Here is a 14592-nt window from a genome sequence, read left to right on the forward strand (position 1 = left end):
AGTAAATAGGAAATATGACCAAAAACGTGATTTGGATGAAAGCAGGAACCACGTCTAAATTTGGGAATCTTGAGGATCCGGGAGGCACCCCCTGTGAAAGTCCATGATGTCCTGAAGTACATCAGTTACCACGTTGAAAGGCTGGCATTCTCATCAAAACACACCCTTTGTAACAGCTTTAAAGCTCAGGCATACAATTCCCAGCTCTACCGGGCCATGTGAAAACCCACTTGTGAGGGAAAGGTCTATTCTGCACATTTGGGTATGGCATCGCTAGCCCGGCCTTCCCCAGGAGTCCGGATTCATAACACTCTGCTATCTGTAAGGAAAGAGGTAGGTTCTGAACTTTCCTCAGGCAGAACACCAGACATAAAATGCTGAACAGCCACCAGCTCCATTCTCTCGAATCCTCGCTTTGATGTAAGGTAAGAGGCGGGGGGGGGGGGGGGGGGGGTGACACATAGAGCGGGCGGTTTATATTTCTCTCACCAGGGCAAATTAATAAAAACAAAACCTAATTTTTTCCCTTCTCTCACCCATTTTTATTCCTCCTCAATATTTTTCCTCTTTCTAAGATTCCTTTTTTGTTTGAGAAGCTTAATATTTGGCTGCCTTCTGAAGAAATGGGTATCGTGACAGATGAAAGACTTGTATTCATCGTCTAATTCAGAGTAAGGGGAAAAATCGACTGCTGTGCATTTAAGATTCTAACAACCTTGCAATTTTGTATAGTCGTTTCCCCCACCCGTTCTTTTGAAGAAATCTGCTTTTATTCTGCTAATAACTAACCACAGTTGCAGCAGCATGGATCCGATTAGCAGTTCTTATGACACAAAGGGGAGAAGGGAAAAAAGCCGTGAACAGGGTTGCCAATTTGTCCACCTGGGCCCCCAGGAGGAAGATTAGCTGAGGCGCCTGCCCGCTCCCTTTCTTCCACTTGATCGCTGCTCTATGCTGCCGGATAGACACAGGCCTTTTGAAAGCCAAGGCACTTTCCTTTAATCAAAGTTTCACTCGCCTCCACCCTCCCTTGTCACAAATTTCTCATTCCGGGTTCCAGTGCTTCGTGACAATTCTGCCTGTAAACACGGGTGGCTGGCTATGAAAAGTGCCACACGCGGATGCTCACTCCCTTGGAGTCATTTTGCACCTAAAAGAGAATATAGCATGTGAGCGCCTGCTGTGCCCTGCAGGTACCAGGGACCGTGTTTTCCAGACCAAAAGGTGGCACACGTGGTCAATCAATGGGCATCTTTATGCTGCTTCTGGATGTGAGAAGAGGGAGGGAAAAATACAGGGTTTGGGAGTTAAATACTGGAATTTGAGGGAAATAACACAGACTGTATAAAGTTGAGACCAACAGATAAAACACTGGTACTATAGGTGGCATGGTTTCTAGAAATTCTCCATTTAGATATAGAATTAAGTGTCGATTTATGTACTAAAATAATATGCTTTTTCTTACAGAGTTTAAAATTTCATTGCATTTGTGATTACACTAAGTAATGACAGCTTGTTTTCATGATAAAACTTAAGATTTTTAAACCCTTGGCATAAAACTCATACTTTTAAAAGTAAGGAACAAGACAGCTAAAAGCACTTACTGTTCTGAAAAACTTAAAAAACAAACAGAAAACCCAAGGCTCCTGAGTGAAATCTCCAGGATCTAAGGGGGATAAATCAACACTTCACAATGTATATTTAAAGGAAACCAGCACCCGCTTACCTTGCTTAGACATCACAGTTCACAGCATGACATATTAATACATTTGGGTATTTAAGTGCTTTTTCAAGAGAGAAAGAGTTGCACAATGAAACCCGGATTAATCAATAACCAGACTCCTTTTTAACAGTGCTGGGCTTGTGAGGTTGCTGCGGGGAGAGCAGACCTCTCCAGCACGAGGCTAGAACTGGGGGGCCCAGGCGGGTGGCAGTGGGCACCCTCAGGGACCCGCAACTCAGGAGTAAACTCTGCCAGAGGCAGTGCCAGCCTGGGCACGGCTAAGCTCTCCATGCTGAGTGCCAGAGGACAAGGAGGGCTGTGCAGGCCACAGAGCCTCTGACTGTGGCAATGTGGAGAGGAAGGTTCTCGAGCACGACCTCAAGTATTCTTCATTACTTCTTTCAGATTGGACTAAATATTCAGCAAGCACACTTGTGAAAGGTATCTGTCACAGCGGAGTCGCTTTCAGGAGGGAGGGGAAAAGAATGATCCCGTGGAGGGTGAAATGCAAAGGCAGAGAGACGGCTCCAGGCCCACAGGGGAAAGGTTATGTAAGTCACCAATTTCAGAACTCTCTTCTCTTGAATTCCCATTTTTCTAAGAGAACTGCGAGTTCTTTAAGTTGGCCCACGTTTACTGAACGGCGCTACTTGCCAGGCACTGTTCTTGGCACTGGGGACAAAAAGAAGAAAGAGGCTCTCAGCCCGCCAGGGGCTCAGGCAGCTGGGGCAGCCCTGAGGGAGAAGCTGAACTCGGGGCTGCAGGGGCCAGCAAGGACTTTGTGAAGGGAAAGATCCTTTAATGGGGTCTTGAAGGATAAGTAGGAGTTTGCTGGGCTGCATAAAAAGTGGGATGAATGTTCCAGGCAGAAAGGATAAATAACATCATTCTTTAATGCAGCTCTAGGAGCAAAGATCTGACACAAAGTCACGATCAGTGGTATAGAAACAGGGAATTCTGAACTAGTTCCTCCACCTGCTTCTAAGAAAAGGCAATGAGGTCACTTGAAAAACAAATAAGCAGCAAAAATATTTATCCACTGAGGTTCAGTCTCTTAAAACATGATACCTTTTTTGCCTTTTTTCAAGTAGAATTAAAATAACATGATTCTTGGATTTCATGTGAAATGAACTTAATGTAACAATTATGGAAATAAAGGAGGCTACTGCTAACTGAATTGGACTTCAGAATACAACAGTATTTTTGCATAAGAATTTTTTCTGTGACATAACTTTCAACTGAGCCAAATCTAGTTCTAGAAAGGTCAGGAAAAAAAAACTCAGCACTATGCCACCCTTAAAACATGAGCTATTCATCCCTCAACTTTCCTGTGAGAAATGTATGTGCTCCTAACCGGGAATACAGGCCTCCTTTTCAGCCATGCCCATGGAGCACTGGGGAAGTGCTAAGCTGTCTTAGACACAGGTGCTCTCTTCCATATTCTAGAAACATTTCTCTTCCATTTCTTTTTCACAGTCTCTATGTTTTTGGGTACCCCAGGGTTTCCTCAGAATTCTTCTTTCAGTGATTCTCAGCCTTGGCTGCGCATAATAACCACCCAGAGAGCTTTAAGAAAGTACTGATGGAATACCCTGCGTCAGACCGATTAGGTAAGCATCTCCGGGGCTGGGCCAGCATCGGTCCTTTCCGAGGCATGCTGTGTGGCGAGTGCTGTGGACCGCTGACCTTCACTCACTCCCTAGGCCAGTACTTCCCAGACCAGCAGCTTCCGTAGAACTAGAAATTATTGGAAATGCAAACTGTCAGGCTCCACCCCACAACTACTGAATCACAAGCCCTTCAAGTGATGCTGAGGCAGGCTGGGTGCCCAGGGGACCTCATCCTGAACCCTAATGCCTCACATACTCATTTTCCCACCAAAATACTGCCTGAGTCCAGATCTTATCCAATCGCCTATTCAAAACCTCCCTTAGGATACCCAGTGGGAATCTCAAACTCCAAATGTTTAAAACCAAACTCTTGGTTCCCCTTCAAACACCTGTACCTCTATCTTCTGTACAGAACCATCATGTACCCATTCCTTTGGCCAAACTCCTTCTGCCGCTACTCCCGCTATGTGTACATCCAAGCAGCGATCAACCCTCCGCGTGCCTACTGCAGGAGCCTCTGGTGTCTCTGCTCCCACCTTCCCCTACAGTATACTGTCCACTTAGCAGCCACAGTGAGCCTCCTAGAACCTAAACAGGATTATGCTATTCCCTGCCTTCCCAACCTTCCAGAGGGTTCACATCACACTCAAACTCCTAAATCAGCCAGGCGCGGTGGCTCATGACTGTAATCCCAGCACTTTGGGAGGCCAAAGTGGGCAGATCACCTGAGGTCAGGAGTTCAAGACCAGCCTGGCCAACATGGCGAAACCCCGTCTCTACTAAAACTATAAAAATTAGCTGAGCGTGGTGGCACGTGCCTATAGTCCCAGCTACTTGGGAGGCTGAGGTAGGAGAATTGCTTGAACCTGGGAGGCAGAGGTTGCAGTGAGTGGAGATTGTGCCACTGCACTCCAGCCTGGAAGACAGAGCGAGACTCCTTCTCAGAAAGAAATAATAAAAAAACCTCCTAAATCATCATCATCATAACCTACAAAGTCATTAGCTCCTCTCTCATCTAACTGCCCACGCATTATGCTCCATTGCCCGTGACTACTATGCTCCGGCTGCACTGACTTCCTGGTGTTCGCCGCCCAGCACACTAAGCACAATACTAACTCAGGGCCTTTGAGTTTGCTGCTTTCTCTGCCTGGATATTCTTTCCTAGACGCTCACATGGCTTGCCCCTGCCCTTCCTTCACTTCTCTTGTTCAAGTATCAACTTCTAAGAGAGACACCTTCTCTAATTAGCCACTGCTATCTAAAGAAGTAACCTGATTTTCTTCCCCGACTACCTGACAATAAAGTATGTAGTTATTTATGTATCTCCTATCTTTCCCACTAGATTTTTTCTGTCTTTCTTTTTTTTTTTTTTTTTTTTTTAAGACGGAGTCTCGCTCTGTCTGTCGCCCAGGCTAGAGTGCAGTGGCGCGATGTTGGCTCACTGCAAGCTCCGCCTCCTGGGTTCACGCCATTCTCCTGCCTCAGCCGCCCCAGTAGCTGGGACTGCAGGCGCACGCAACCACACCTGGCTGCTTTTCTTTTTTTTTTTTTTTTTTGTATTTTTAGTAGAGTCAGGGTTTCACTGTGTTAGCCAGGATGGTCCTGACCTCATGATCCGCCCGCCTCTGCCTCCCAAAGTGCTGGGATTACAGGCATAAGCCACCACGCCCGGCCAAGACTTTAAGTTTCACCAGGACAGGACCCTTTGCAGTTTATGTTCATGCCTTTACCCCACTTACTACGCCTGCAGCATAATATACACTCAGTGCTTTGCTAAATTAATGACAGAATAGAATGATAAAATAAGGAAGGAAAAGGAACAATTAGGCTAGTTGGCTTTCCACAGGGTATCACCTGGTGTATCCAACACCCAAAGTGCAACATGCTACTTTTCTAAAACCAACAAATGAAGTAATATATTTGGCATCCTCAGCAAGGCCACACTCTTGGCATTCAGCTTTATGCATTTAATGCAGTTTGCAAGTACAAACTCCTACGTCACTTTCTGTTTGGAAGGGAGAATATCAACATTAACAATTCCTGGTTATATCATTTATAAACATGCAGATGTGGATTATGAAAGATTAATGCATTCTAGGATTGGTGAAGGCGTTCCGTTTGTCTCATGCCGAAACCAATTCTGCTCTTCATTAGTCAACGACAACCCATATCACCCTGTTATGGAAGAGAAATCAAAGGTGCAAGTGTGTGAATTGAGAATAAGGGATGAAACTGATTAGTAAGAGTCTTAACGGCTATAATCAATCAACACATCATAATAATCCTGGCCTCAGGGTTATCAGAAGATTGGGAAATAAACCTAACACTCTCTATAAAATGGTTTTGTTCCTTACACAATTGTTACTTATTCTCTTTTAGGAAACATGGTGATATACCAGAAGTTTTTGAAATCAACTTTAGGAGCATCTTGACTCTAAGTACTATTCATTTTACCACCCTTTTCCAAAATGTACTCAAGTGATTTCTGAAATGTTTTACTTCTAGGCTAAAATTAGTTCATAAAAGCTTTTGTACCCCTCCATTCTGAATCTTCATTCTCAGTGAAGGGAGAAGGCAGCAGGTCAATGCCAACAGCATTTCCACAGAGGCAGCACACACGGAGTCCAGACGCAGTGACACGCAGCTGAGCACAGGTTCGGAGCAGGGACAGCCTACTCAGCTCAAGAGTGCAAACAAACAGAGAACGAGGTGTCCGAAGTGCTTCTCCAGCGAACAATGCAAAAAAGTAATGGCGAAGTGGGAGTGGGAACACATGAAAACACATGAGTCACTGCGGAGATTGCAGAGCTAGAAAAAGGCACATAACACTGCCTTGGTGACACAGGCTTTCTTGTATTTTCATACACAGAAGAATAGAGACAGGGAATGGAAATTGACAGGATAATTTAAACTGAGTTATCCAACTTTTCTTTTTAATTAAGAGAGGGAGCAAAACTAAGTGGGAATTTGTATTTTGGTAAATGTCTAATGTTTTCTTATTTCTGAACATGGGAGAAAGAAGAGGGGGAAAAGGCTTCATTTGAGGTCTGTTGGAATGAAAGATTGAGAAGATTTGTGCTTTTGAAGAAAACAATACGCATTCCCCATCTATCAGAATACCTGACTTGGGGTCTGGAGTGACCTCTGAAGGAGAAGAGTAGCTCAGAATGCTGGGGCAGTTCTTCAAACGCAAGGCCTTGGCCGCCAGACAGCAATGGAGCATGCCCTCTAGAAACAGCGCTGAGAATACTCATGACCCATGGACTTGCTGAGTTTCCATAACCAGGATCTTGGCCTGAATTTTAAAGCTGTTATCTTAAAGTGGGAGGTTCAGTATCACACTACCAATAACTAAGCCATACAGCGATGCAACCCCATCTCTCAAAGAGACAAAATATACAATTTGCTTTCTTAACTATTGCGAAGCAGCATTTGGAAGGAATGGAAATAGTTTTGTGTAACACCCAAATATTTTACTTTGTCAGGGAAAAAAAACACTGGCTTAAGTTCTCTTTGGTTTGCAGAACCGCTGAATTGGTTTTCTGTGCTGCCACAGATTAAAAACATGGATATATCAATGGCATTTTGTGTTAATTTTTTTTTTCTCCTCGGCCTGCCAATAAGCAGCATGCACCTTCCTTGCAACAAGCTGTTGCAGGATTTCCACCTCCAGTGAAGCCAAAAAGGAACATTCGATAGATATTTAAAAATAAGATTATTAGGTAAGGTGATTATGCAGACTTTCAGATAAAAAATTTCTGTCAGTACACGAAATGCCACTTTAGAGGGTCTACTGCTAATGTTATCACGAAAGGACACTGCCTAAGAACTATTTACATATAGAAATAAACTCATGCTTTTTACCCTGAGTTACATTAAGGCCAAATTAAAAAGTAGAAAGTTTATTTACTTAGGATGGGCTAGAGGCCTAAGAGATCTAGAACTCCAGGAGAAAGGGGTTAAATGAAAGAGAGACACTGGTTTGCATCCTCCATTGTTCATCTGATAGGTATTAATCTTGACAAATTAGACCAGGAGCCATCATTTCCTCTCACTGGAATCCTTCCTGTTCACTCTGGCCTATGACTAACTCCTAACTGAGATTCATTTTTCTCTTTCCCATTATAGCATCCTTCCAGATTCTGCTTGTTTGAATGTCAAATTAAGCAAGAAAATTAGTTTTTTGACCAGAATATCTTCTTGTTTGGATCTGCAGCTATATCGGCTGGTAGAGAAATCTACTTAGCTCTCGCTTGCTGAAGGGTAGGACTGGGTGAGCACTCACACAGAAGAGCTCTAAATATACCCCAGTGCTGCCAAACAGTTCTTTTCCATATTTAATCCAATACATGCCACCCTTTCTAGAACTCATGCTTTTTGTGTCTGAGATTTTCCTGAGGGGCACAGATTCATCATGGCTGGTTGGTATGCTGGATGCATCCCTCGCCCTCTAGGAATGGCCACGAGAAAGCTGCAGAGAATCAGGCTCCACTAAAAAGGAACTGGTGCTTTGTGGTGTAGGAGGACGAGCTCTGACCAAGTGATTTCTTCAGGCTCGTCACATCTGTGATCCTTTTCAAAGGACAGAGACTGAAGTTCTTCGCTGGGTATGAGTTCACATTAGCAGAAGGGTGCGGGGCACCACATGCTGTGCACTATGGAGGGGCTCCTGGAGGTGGCTACCCTAGGTGGGAGGCACACGTGCAGAGGTGATCATTGGAGTGGGGTGAAGCGCAGCTGGCTGGAGAGGGAGAAGGGGAGGGGAGGTATCAGTAGAAAAAGATGGGAGCAGTGAAGGCAGCTTCTGGAAGGTGAGTGAGATTCCTCCCGACCTGGGCCTCCTGGCTTCACAGTCTCAGCTCTGAAGCCGCCCTGACCCATCCCTCACACCCAGCCAGACAGCGGGTAGTCTGTCGAGAGGCCAGGCAGCAGGTGAGCGGCTGGCTCCAAATGAAGCACGGAATGTAAAAAGACAAGGGGTTCCACTTTCATATCTGACGCAACTCTATTTTGCTTCTGTCTGTGATAGCTAGGATGATGTTGCCTTTGATTAGTCTTACCTAGTACAAGGCAAGAAGAACAACAGTCATGAAAACAAATAGCTCCTTATTATCTGCTAGCGTGAAGACCTAACTCTGTGTTTTTGACCCTAATCTATTATGATCAGTGGCCTTCTGCTGCCAGATCAAAGTGAGTTAACTCTACTTACACTGGACTTGGTACAAATACCAAATGCCTAATGCCAAAAAAAGAATGGGGAAAAGTCTATTCAGGAATTTTCAGTTACTATCCTTAGATCTTCATTGAAAAAACAGATGAGCTTAGTTGTATAAACAGAAGTGCCAGCCAGGCTATGAACAGTTAACACCTGCCTGTCCATTCCTCACCCCATGGTGTGCTCCCTCTTCTCAATATTTAAACGCTGCCGCTGCTCACAGCACACGGAGGAAAAGCTGATAAAAGCCTCTGGCCAATAAAATAAAAAATTGTAAAGTTTGGCTTATTTACATTTTTGCTTTGTTAGTAAACTGGAATGGCTGGCTCTGGAGGCAGGACAAGTGAAATTAACATCTGCAGAATCTTCTGGCAACAGCGGTGCATTCAGAGGCTGTGCTGAGTCAGCTTCCACCATGCATTAGGGGCAATCAGGCCCAGCCTAAGACCCATGACCTGTTCAATACACATCCAAAACCTGGCAGCCCTCCTTAACGCCAAAGTGAAAAACGCTAGGATGTAACCCAAGAAGCAGCGTAAGTGCAACGTGATGGGATCATTTACTAGAACATCAGCATTATGTCTAATATCATACATTTCAGAATTAACTGTACCTGACATTACATCTGCTTAATTTAAATGTAGAGTATATGAATACACACTGCCAATTACAAAGATGGAGCTATTTCATTTCTGTCTCTAAATATAAATACATCAGTAAGAAGAGGAGAGAGAATGTAAAAAACAAGAAAATTTGTAATGGCACTGGAGGGAGAGTATAGTGTTTGTGTTTCTGTTCTCAAACGCTTGTTTAGAGTCAACAAGCAGGCCTGAATTCTTACCTTCTAACTATAGAGAGCTGCACTGCTGGAGCCCAGGAACGTGCAAACAAAGGGAGAGAATCCATGTGGCTACTTAACATAAAAAATCTCCATCCTCCTTCTCCAAAGAATGCAGGAGGAAAAGCCCCGCTGAGTTAGGGATGTGGTGGGGCAGTGTTGTACCAGTGTATCATAGTAGTGTTTCCCACGACACTCACAATGTTTGTGAGGCAGCAAGACAGGAGGGCAAATCTGCAGTGAGTGGAGGAAGAGTTTAACAGGCAAGAAACAGAATCAGCCACTTGGGATGCTTTACTGGGCTTCGTTTATCTACCTCTGTGATACTTCTCATTAGCTGTCAATTACATCTACCAGGGTAGAGATGGAGAAAAATGATTGTTCTATTTCAACAAATCCTAGGAAAGCAACATCAGGAAGAATTCCCTGCAACATTTGGCTTTACTTCATCCCAGCTATCAGCTACATAATAGCTGCACATTTTACAATGACTTGTTGGAGAGACAATGATTGAAAGAGCCAGTCTGTGAGACATGGAGAGGAGGTGGTGAGATATAGCAGGAGGCAACAGCAGAGAAGAGAGGCCAAACATAAGAGGGTGCTGGGAGTAAGAGGAAGGAAGGGGACAGGAAGAAAACCAAAGACTACATATAGAAAAAAAAAGGGAAATTCCTAACAGATAGCTTGACAGCTTGAGCATCATGCCTGGGAAAGCATGTCATCTCTACATGGCACGCATGCTTCACTGGCAGACTCAGAACCAAAAGAAGGTGGACTGCATATGAGCTTGGGATCTGATGTACAGATCCACACCATTTAAATATAAGGAGTAGAGATGGAAAAAGGAGGAGGGAGATGGGCCTCATTATTCTCTAAAGGAAGGTGTATTTGCATTTAGGTAAAAGTAAATATAAAACAAAAAGCAAAGACAAACTTTATGATCATCTCCAAAATGTGGTTTTACTACCTATGACCAAGTTCACACAAATATATAACATAAAGCAAGTTGGATAACTCGATATATTTAATACTTCTCAGAGAATAAGGATATGAATCTTAGGGAAATTATTTAAAAAATTAAAAAGGACAGGGTGCCTAGGTGGAGGGAAATGGAAATAGAAGACAATCATTTTTTCCTCCCAACAAAAACCTGTCATGAGCTTTGTGTAAATTCCATTAAAATAGCTGCATATAAAATGTTTGATGAACAGTTATCAAAAACTGACATTTCAGTGCCCCTAGGCTTAGCTGTGGGAACAGAGAGAAGAGAAATGGGTATTACCTGGACTGAAGCCATGGACTACTCCCCCAAAGTCTAGGACAAGGTTACTAAGGGTAACCTGGCTCCTCTGTATGAATGAGAAAATGGTGCCCCTTCCCACAAGAGGGCAGGTAGATGTCAACTCCCATTCACCACTCAGACCCTGTGCAATGAGCTACCTGTTGAAGTGTGTACGGCAGCCCTGGCAGGGACCACTGGGCGGGAAGTACTCTCAGTTAGCTGACGTGGCCTCCGCACAGGCAGAAAGAGGGAAAATAATCCAGGATTTTATACTGCATCTCATGTTAACTTTTCTGTGTGGCAGGCAGGCAGTCTAGCATAAATCAGTTTGCCTATGATCTGACTGAAGCAGGGGCTAAGTGTCCAGCTAAAATTTTCATGTGTAGAGACAACAGTAGAAATTCTGTTAATCTCTGGGGTACAGTTACTTCTATCTTTTGTTTTCTGGTCTTCCTCTTAACCTTTTCAGGCTCAACCTCCAAGAAGAGGAACGTGGACCTTTCTTTTTTTCTCCTAGAAGAAAACTGAGTTCAACTTTGTGAAAATATATTTTGCTTTCATGGCTAGCTCTAGCAGTCCTACTGCACTACCTCAGCAAACACACCAAGTCATCACTGGGAACAACATACATGTCTTCTGAATTCCACAAAAACAACACTGGATTAAGAACCAGAAGACCTGCTGCCTAAATCAACCGTACAACTCTGGACAGTAACTGTCACAGACAGTCTCAGTTTGAGTAATATCCATAATGGTGAACATAACATTGCAAGAATCAACAAGCACCGAGTGCTCAGCCTGTACCTGTCTCATGTGCAATGACACATTTAATCTTTGCATTTCCCCTGTGAGGTGGGGTCATCCTCTTTACAGATGCAGAAGCTGAGGCACAGAAAGGCTTAGAAGCTTCTTCAAGTTGTGTGGCTAGTATCAGATCATTATGAAAGTCCATCTAGTACAAATGTTCGTACTTCCACTTGGAAGAAAGGTGAACAAATGCCAAAATCGCTTATCAGATTTTCTAAGAGGTTACTCCATGGAGAATACACTAAGAAATGTTCTCTTTGTCATATTTATATAATCTGATCCCATGTAGCTTCACATTTAGCAGACAGTTAAGAATTTACTTGAAGAATATCCCACCAAAAAAAAGGTGGAGCTTTTGCTGCCTAATTTCTTCCCGGTACTAAATGTCAATGAATAGATTTACCAAGCACCATACAGATGTCGGCTACAGAGGAGCTGACTTGTAATAGTACAGTGAAGCAATATGGTGGTTAGGGTTTCTGACACAGGTTTAAAAAACAAACTATATACTTTAAATGACATATCCAAGAAAGTGGAAAGCTTTCTAGGAGTTAGGGAGAAATGGTAGTGAGGTCCTTGTGCTCTCTGCCCGCACACATCTGCAGTCACGGTGAAGAATGGGCATCCTTTGTGATGGTGTATAACCCACTCACCAGCTTTTACTCTGTGCAAACCAACTAAACCACAGACTCTGATGCCAGTTGAATTTGCTGAGCTACCTCCTCTGTAAAATACTATATAATGTAACACCTGATACCCAGGATCATGTGCCCAAAGCGAGGTTTTCTGTTGGGTTTTATGTTCTGTATTGCATCAAAATCCAACAATGAAAGTACAAGTTTAGAAATCCCCATTTGAAATGAGAGACATGGAAAATCTTCAGATGGCTAACTACTCATGTCAGGAATTTAAAATTTAAAACCATTATATCTTTATACCTCAAGAAAGTTTTCATTTAGGTTTTTAGAAAAAGTCCTTTTGACTCAATTGAGAATGACAGAGTGAGCTCTTTGAATAATGCAATATTTTACATATAACTTTCCAACATTTAGGTAGGTGACATCTCACAAACCATGTCAACACCAAAAACTGTGTTAAAAATTCTAGACTATAGTGTATTCATAGCATTAAAAAGTGAAAAGCAGCAGATAAGTCCAGGTTATTACAAACACTGTGAGGACAAACAAACATTTTTGAAAGAAAGAAAACATCGAAATGCTTTAATCAAAATGCACTGAGTGTATACCTATATCAAATTACAGATGAATCTTAGAAACACAATGTTTAGTTAAAAAAAGCAAATTTTAGCATACACTATGAGTGGGGTGACCATATTATCTGATTTGCCCAAGACCTTCTGGTTTATGCCACTGTCCTACTGTAATTGTTAATAGTAGCCCTTTGCATGCACAAAAGTGTTTCAACTTGGATGATAAATTATAGTCATTCCAAATATAATATATTTCTGTAAAGCTAAATTATAGTCATTCCAAATATAATATATTTCTGTAAAGCTAAAAACTTAATAAAACAATATATGTATCTATGAATGTTTGTAATAAAATTCTTAGGAAAAAAACCCAAAAACCAAAAAACCAAAAGAACAATATTTTAAAAAAGATTCAAAGGATATTTGAAGTGAGGGAGAGGTATAGAGCTTGAGATAAGGAAGAAATAGACAGGTAGATACAATGGCATTATGATACTCTAATTCTTAAACCAGATGGTGAATTCATGAATGTTTATTTGATAGTTAATGTTTCAAATTGGCGTGCTATATATGTTATTTTATTTAGAGATATATATGTGTAATATTCTAAACATTCCACAATATACTTTTTTTTTTTTAATATAAAAGAGGTGAAATGTTAAAAAGCACAGACTAATGCCCACGATTTTGGAAGGACAGAATAAATTATCTGGTTTGGTGATAAAGGAAAGCTAGTTGCGTGATAGATTTGAATGGATGAAGTTTGATGTAAGAAAGCTGGATGAGGATGAAGTAACTGACAAATAAATAACCAAATAAATAAATAGCCTTGAGAACATAATAAAGGGAGCAGAAGAGAGAGGTGATGCAAGACAAGTGAAATCACTGAACATGGAGTTAACCAGAACACGGGCTCCTTGTGTGAAAGAGAAGGCACGCGTTTGTATCAGTAAGAACGCCTCCACCATGCTCCAGAAACAACCATTGCCTGGATGTGATCAGACACTGGTAAGTATAGACCGTGGAAATGTTTTAGAAAGTAAATGCTGTGGCAAGTATTAAACAGAACCACGAAAATATAAGGCCGATCCTCACCAACAATCTCACTTTAGTGGTACTCATCAACAGAAGATCAGATGTAACAGAATCATTACAAAACATATGCTAAGAGGATAAATAATACCCTGTTTCTGGCATAAGTTAAGGTAAATATGCAAATTGAAAATAACAATGTAATTGGTCATTTTATTAACGGGGTAGTTATAATCACCTGTTGAGTATCTTCAGGAACTGGGACTCTCGTATGCCTTGGTGAGAATTCAGTTATACTCTTAATACGTAGCCACTAGGTTTTTAAATAGTAAAGTAATGAATTGTGAGTTGCTGTTGATGAACGTGAGATCTCTCTTTATCACAAAGTAAAACAATAATTATTAGGAAGGTAAATACCTGGGATACTTGCAGGAGAGATTGGGCCAGATCGAGACTGGTTGCTTCCTACAGGAGAGCCAACAGGAGAGGGAGATGGGCCCCCCGGGATGCTGGAGAGATGAGGCGACGCATGTGGGGAGAAAGGCGACTGCGCGGGGTTGCTCTGATCCCCTTGGCTGCTTGTGGACCCGGATGCACTGACTGCTGAGCTCAGAGTTGCTTCCGTTCCCGTGGGGAGGTCATCAATGGAGCCAGACAGATCCTAAGAAAGGAAAAGATGTATTTATAGAGTGACATGTTTGGATGAATATCTCATCAAAAGACGACTTGATAATCATAATGATGTCCGCTTCAGAGATGAAAGTTTTCTGGGTAACAACCCAAAATTCAAAGCATGGCCACTTTTTATTAGATTTTAATGAGGTCGTTTGTAAGTTGAACCAATAAGATCTTGCCTCTCTCCTAAAAAATGAGTA

General features: G+C 42.4%; 1 protein-coding gene across 3 annotated transcripts in view; it reads right to left on the reverse strand.

The window, feature by feature from the left end:
* ARID1B (AT-rich interaction domain 1B) overlaps window positions 1–14592 on the reverse strand; it is a 444496-nt gene that overhangs the window by 117256 nt on the left and 312648 nt on the right. For all 3 annotated transcript variants that reach the window (XM_025381991.1, XM_025381992.1, XM_025381993.1), the window contains one exon: window positions 14135–14378. In XM_025381991.1, coding sequence (XP_025237776.1) covers window positions 14135–14378 — 244 coding nt within the window. The remainder of the gene's footprint in view (window positions 1–14134; window positions 14379–14592) is intronic.

This window comes from Theropithecus gelada, chromosome 4, assembly GCF_003255815.1.
Source record: "Theropithecus gelada isolate Dixy chromosome 4, Tgel_1.0, whole genome shotgun sequence".
NCBI lineage: Eukaryota > Metazoa > Chordata > Mammalia > Primates > Cercopithecidae > Theropithecus > Theropithecus gelada.